This window comes from Pristis pectinata, chromosome 13 (genome assembly GCF_009764475.1).
Source record: "Pristis pectinata isolate sPriPec2 chromosome 13, sPriPec2.1.pri, whole genome shotgun sequence".
NCBI classification, from domain to species: domain Eukaryota; kingdom Metazoa; phylum Chordata; class Chondrichthyes; order Rhinopristiformes; family Pristidae; genus Pristis; species Pristis pectinata.
The window spans coordinates 27,778,809-27,785,901 of NC_067417.1; the positions used below are offsets into that span (position 1 = coordinate 27,778,809).

The 7,093-nt window shown below is 38.4% G+C and overlaps 1 protein-coding gene across 2 annotated transcripts in view; it reads right to left on the reverse strand.

Annotated features, from left to right (window-relative positions):
* uri1 (URI1 prefoldin like chaperone) overlaps positions 1 to 6,860 on the reverse strand; it is a 47,542-nt gene extending 40,682 nt beyond the window's left edge. For both annotated transcript variants that reach the window (XM_052028200.1, XM_052028199.1), the window contains exon 1: positions 6,512 to 6,860. In XM_052028200.1, coding sequence (XP_051884160.1) covers positions 6,512 to 6,595 — 84 coding nt within the window. In that variant the 5' untranslated portion in view covers positions 6,596 to 6,860. The remainder of the gene's footprint in view (positions 1 to 6,511) is intronic.
* Positions 6,861 to 7,093: the final 233 nt, after the last annotated feature.

Sequence of the window (7,093 nt, forward strand, 5' to 3'; positions counted from 1 at the left end):
TTGTGAAAGATGGGATATAAATGCTGTTACTCTTTCAATTATAGTGGAGTCTGAGATAAAACTTCACTGTCATTTGCTGTGATAAGAATGAAGTAGAGTAAGGAAATGTAATTTATCAATATTTCTAATAATATAGAAGTGAATCACAACTCAATCTTCAACATATTGTGTTATAGCATTCTATTATTGGTATAAATCTGAATTTCCCTTCCATTTCTGATTATTAAGTATTCCACCTTCTACTTCTAAGTACCACCAATGAAAGTCTTTGAAATATTGTTTACCAATGTATTTTCTTGTTGTTAGAAACCATTAAAGGAAGAAATTTAAATGAAGGCAGTTATAAAGCCGTATGTAGGACTGCTAACCAGTCACGCCTTACTTATCAAGTGCTTAATGTTACTTTCAGAATGTACTTTTTAAATATGAACTGTAAAATATGCTTAAGCTATAATTGAAACGTCCATGTTTATAAGGGAATTTTGCTACCATCAGTGACAGCTTACCATACAATGTTAATTAGGAAATATCTTTTGCTTTGACTTTTCTGCATAATCAAGTTTCATTTACACAACCTTAATAGCCAGTTCTGATCCTATGGTACAGCTATTAAATTTAAAAAAAACTAAATCATACAAAATGCTAGCACCAAACTCCCCTTCAGAAAGAAATATGCAGAAGCAAAGTATGGCAATGGCAAGAAAATCTGAACACAAAGTCTATCTGCGTACAATGTCTGGATATACATGTGAAACCGGGTAAAATACTTTTGCCTACCGCAATTGTTAATATTCAAGTTGATTATTTTTTTACTCCTTATCAATTTACTACATCTTGACACTAAAGGCATTGATTGTTTGCTAGCACGTACTTCAATGGGTGATGATCAATCCCAGCACTATTCCTCAGTAACCATTCTTTTCACCTGATGTACTTCCAAACAGGTTACTGAATAATTATGAGGGGTGTGCATGTATGCCTATTTTTCCCAACTTGTCCAGGTGACAAGGAAATGCAGCAAATCTAATAACACCTTTGTTAAAACAGACCAAGGAACAACACAGGGACTTTTGTGTTCCACATATGCCCACTACTTATCAATCAAGCTCAATCACCAAGCTTTTCAAGGATGCAACATTACGCTCAATAAAACTGTCTTGGCTCAGTTTGCAACATTCTCATTTCTGAGTGGGTTTGACACTCACTCCAGCATAGAGCTTAGGTGTATCAATGCACAAATGAAACAGATCTCTGATGTAAAACCCTATTCGTTTAGCTAAAAAAAATGCATTGAAGGCAATTAGTCAGTTGCAAGAAAACTCCAAAATAAAGCAGATAAATCTTAAAAAAATAAAGTAAACTGAATTTTAACTTATAATCTTATTTAAACAGCCAAATAGTTAACACCAATTATAACAAAGCTACAGAACATATTTAAGTTAGAATTATGCTTCCAATATGAAAGAAGGTCATTGTATTGTAACTTTAACTGCACTATTAAATAAATATACATATTGTTGAACTTCTAAGTATACATATGTCATGAACACCAGGACCAGACCAACTGTCTTCTATATTATGTATTTAGTTATTCACTGTAAATAGGTTAAATGCACATTTCAAACAATGTTGACAAACAAAACTGAGCAAAAAGGTTTCTTTTTTAAATGAAATCATTATTGAGATAGCTCAATCTTTACAAAATAAATTTCCACACCTACAGCTTCACCATATGTTATTTGTAATACAAATAAAACTAAATATGCTGAAATGACACAATGTAGGTGCACATTTTTTTGGTCAAACCAGTATGTTAGAAGCTCAATGCCACAAAAACAATTCCAAGGCCATCCATACCCCATAAATGCTACACAGAAAGTCTGTATATAATTAATATGCAAGTAAATGAGTGAAGAGAGACTCTACAGTAAGCCATGAATTAAGGGCCTTCTTGAAATTGGATGCTAAATTTAACTTGTATTCATTATAAACAAGGTATAAGATCCTAATAGTACAAGAACTTAGCTACACAACGAAAGGAAGTAAACAACTGTTAACTGTGTTATTTATATGCCACAATAAATTGATTACTTTGGTAACCTGTCAAGTTTGAATGCAGAACATTCTATATTTAGTGGAACCACTCAGCAGGGCAGGCAGTAAAAGAGTCAACATTTCAAGTCATGGTCCCCACATCAGGATTGGTAAAGTGAGAAGACTAGTATATTTTAAGCTGCAGAGAGAGAGAAGGGTGGAGAAAACACAGAACAAATTTGGTCTGCACCCTATGACAAACATTCTTTCCAACCCTCCACCTCTCTGCAACTTAAATTGTGTTTGTTTTTTCACTTTTCGCCTTGAGATGAAGTGCCCTTGACCTGTTTACTCACTGCTTCCAGCATTTTTTTTTAAATTTTTGTTTCAGATTTCCAGCAACTGCAAATTTGGCACCAGTTTTGCATTTATTGTTGTGCCCCTTTTTGCTTGTTGTCCATTCTTTACACATTTTTACTTTTACATAGTTTACCAAATAAACCTGACACAGTATACCCCATGTTACAATCGTCTAATTGGCAACAATTGATGGAGTGGAACCACCTTATTTATGCAGGTAAATTGCAATTCAGTTGCTTCCATTCAGAAAAATGCCAGTTTATGAGTATATTTTCTAATGATTTAAAATCAAACTTCTATTTGCAATGTTAAGAAAATTATTGTCACTCATTAATACAAGTATTTCAGTTATTACATCATTTCCTTTTTGCACATCAACTCCCTTAGATACAGATCAGTAATTCCCTCAAATCAGTTTCCTGTTTCTCTAAACCCTGTCATGGCACTCAACAATAGTCACAAAAACAGTAAGTGTATACAAAATCCATGAAGCTTTTTTTATGTTTAAGGTATGACCTCTAGAGCATATGTTGTGGTTACCTTCTTACAATTAGAAAAGGCATCAATTTTGAGTTACAAAGCACAAACTTAACTCCATTTTCAGTTCAGGTTGTTGACCAGCAGTTCCACTGAACGTGAACAAACTGATGAAAAATTACCTCTGGGAAAACTGTAACCTACAACTTTATAGACTAAATTTCCCCAGGTTAATAACAGTAAAATCCAATGGAGCTCACCTTCATGCCTGTGAAAATCAAACAACAACTTCCAGTGACTGTACAGGCACAGTTAATTGCCAGAAAATGGAACCTGCAACATTCTGCTGCAAGCTACCAAAAAACCATATCTTGCCATCTAACTCCCCATTCAAACGTATTGAACAGCATGAAGGTGGAGGATGTGGGCCAGATTCTGAATGAATTTTTTTTGCAAATATCCTCAAAAAAAAGAGGGGAAAGATACCATTTTTACAGTTAAGGTAGGTAATTGTGGAATACTGAATAGAACAAACATATTACGAGGAGTATTACGAAGTTTAACATTTTTTTTAAATGGATAAATCACCAGGCCTGGATGAAAAGATCCCAGCATGTTAAAAGAAAAAAAAAGTTGAAAATTGCAGAGGTTGACATTTTTTCCAGTCTTCTCTGCCTACTGAGCAGTGTCAAAGGGTTGGGGAATTGCTAACACAAACATATAAAGGAGGTAGATGAAACACAGTAATTACAGGCCAATTTGTTCAACTTTCTTGGTGTACCAATTCTAAGGGACAGTATAAACCTTTATTTAAAAAGGCACCGATTAATCATTAACAGTCAGCATAGATTTGCTCATGGAAAGTAATATCTAATTAATGCATTTAAATTCTTTGAGGAGGCAATAATGAGTCAATGAGGGTAGAGCATTTGATGTAGTTACATGGATTTTAGCAAGGCTTTTGCCAAGATTCCACATGGCAGGCTGGTCAAAAAAGTGATATCCCGCGGGATCTAAAGGACCAGTGGCACATTGGATCCAAAATTGATTCAGTGGCAGGGAGCACTTACTGATGGGTGCTTCTGTGGCTGAGTGGCTGCCACTACAAGCTTCCACTCAGTATTCAATTCCTTATTTTTAATAAGGTATTTCAATGATTTTAATCATGATTAAAAAGCTTTGCAGAGATACAAAAAAATGGCTTTAAACTGCAGGAAGATATAGATGGTCTGGAAAGTTGGACAGAGAAATGGTAAATTTAATGCAGACAAGTATTAATGAGATAACATATTTGGAAAGCTATAGGAATGCTATCTTTTATTAGCCAATCTGTATCATATAACAGCAGGAAGGTTACGGCAGAATTCAACACAACACTAGTTAGGCCACAGCTTAAGTAGATAATACAGTTCTGGTCTTTCCTTTACAAGAAAGGGGAGTGTACACAAGAGATTCATAAAGATGTTGTCAGGGCTGGAAAACTGTAGCTATGAAGAAATATTGGATACTTTCTTTGGAAAGAGAGGAGATTAAGATGACCTAATTGAGATGTATAAAACTATTAGGGGCCCAGATAGAAATAAATAAGAAAAAGCATAATTCCCTTACCAGAGGGGTCAAAAACAGAGATTTAATGTTATTGGTATACTGCTTAACGTGGAGATAAAGTAAGACTTTTTCATTCAGTAGGTGATAGGATTCTGGAACTGACCATCTTAAAAGGTAGTAGCTGTAGAAACCCCTCAATGCATTTAAACAATAATTGAAGAGCTGTGACTTGTATGGCAATGGATCTCATGCTGGATTGTGGAATTATGCAGAGGTGTTGTTTTTCAACTGGCACCAACAAGCCAGACAGAAAAAATTGGTGGCAATTTCAAACATGGTAACATTTACAAATATTTTTACTTTTCTATTTCTTTTGTGTAACCCTCCCACTTAACCCAAATGACCCAAGGTTTGTCTTGTAATGATAATGAAACTGTCAGCACTCACCATCATTACATTATGAAACTGACAACTACTGGAGTCATCCTAACGTTTTAGGCAATCCCTTACAGTCAGGGACACCTTACTTTCACTCCACTTCTGAGGACTGGAAGATACTTTGTGCATTAATTCTTTTAATGTAGGGTGGCTATGGTACACTAGCTACCCTAATCTTATCAGGCACAAGATGATGAGAGATCAGGCTCTGCTGGATAGGCTTAGCATGGAAATATATGTGCATACAAACACCCAAGACACAAGAGTCTAGGATTACAAAAATGATTAAACTGGTTCTGCTGAATTTCTGTGAAAAAACATGCTTCTACAAGCTTGAGCAGTCAGAAGTTACCATCAGTAACAGGATGTGATGTTGAAATCTGCACAGATGGAATTTTTTTTGAAATCTCTGAACTGTTGAGAATTTCATCTTTTAGGGATTATTCCCCTGTAAGAATTCTTCAAAAAATATTTTGAATCAGGGCACAAATGTTAATAGGATTGAGATATTATATGGTTCTCTCCCAAAGACACTGACTGACCTGAAATAATTCCAACATTCCCTGCTTTAATTCAAATCTTCAGCATCTACATTTATTTGATTTTGCTTCAATCTGATTTACCGGTGAGCCTGCTTGGTACAGAGCACCAGAGAGCCATACATCAGGAAGAGAAGTCGCCTATACTGTTGTTTCAGACCCTGCTCTTTACCATTGAAAGCAAAATCAGGACCAATAATATCCTTCCCTTGCCTTCAATTAACTACATGAACTTGACACTTCCTGGTTCCGATCCTGTTCTTCTGATTGGTTAAGTGGATACATCGTTATTTGTACAGATCGCAGTCGTAAATCGCAGAAGCCCTGCAGAAGGCGCTGTTCTATTTGGCTGGCAGCAAGTTTCTACATGAAACTCCGTAGCAAGTATCACTAAAATAAAAGGGCCTCTCAATAAAATGTCGAGCAGTGGCTTCAAACAAAAACGAAATAATAAATATTTAGAAAGTGAATTGGAAAGAAAAATAATTGTTGAAGAAGTGATGTGTAACCTACGTGCAAGTATCTAATATCTAAAATACACAAACTATTATCTTCATTAAAACTATTCACGTACACGGCTACAGGCTAATACTAATATACAATTCTTTCCACTAGCTATCAATAGTAGCCGGTGTTTTTATTTAGGATTGAAAGCTAAGCATCACGTTGCTCGTCAGCCCAGCTGACGATGCAGATAAAACGGAAATGAAGCATAATGTGTTGAAGTGCAATTGAATTGGTGCCTACCAGTTACCGTTTCGACTGGAATCTATCAAATTTTTGTGTCGTTTTAAAGGGAGAGAGATGCGTAACTTTTAATCAAATGTTAAGCGACACGGATCGAACATTTCTGACCAACCAGCGAAAATAAAACAGTTTAAATGGGTGCAAAAACAAAACAAGCACTGCACCCAGAGGAAGACAGGCACAGGGTAGCGGAGCTGCTCCGAGCTCGCCGGCAATGAACTGTTTGCAGCGGGACCCGGGGCTGGTGCTGCGCGGCCCCTTTAAACACCAGCCCAGCTCTGGGGCCCCCGCCCCCTTCCGACCAAGGCCGCCGCTCCGTCTCCTCGCTCTCCAAACCTGCTGCCTTAGCCTCTACCGAAGGCCTTTACCTTGCCGTGCTCTTCTCGGAGTCGTGAAAGTGGCTGCGAGCGGGGCAGCTTGGCGGCGGCGGAGCGGGGCAGCGAGTCCGCCATCTCCCTCAGGCCGGGCCGGGCGGCTGAGCCACAGACACTCAGGAACTGGGAGTCCTAAAGAAATGTTTGTGTATGTGGAAGCTTCGGCCGCGGAGCTCCTCACTCCTCGCACACATAGAGGGAGCAGGCGTTTTCATCCACGACGTAGCAGCAGGAAACATTTCACACTCGCATTATTATCCCACGGGCTCCAGCCCGGCGCTGACAAGGAATCCCCGGGTCTCAGCACCGCCTGCAGCTCCGCGCCATGTTCCTCGCCCGGAGAATGCCGGGAGCACACGCACCAAAACAAGCGGCGGGGGAAGGGAGGGGAGGGAGGCAGCACATGGCTGGGGAGGGGCAGCCTGTGGCACTGGGGCAGACTACATTCAGAGTGGCAGCATGTGGCACTGAGGAAGGGTATGCTCAGAGTGCAGCCTATGCCACATGGGAGGGATAGCCTAAGGCATGGGGGAGATAAACACGTATTTCTAGGCAAGGACCAGCATAAAGAAGGGT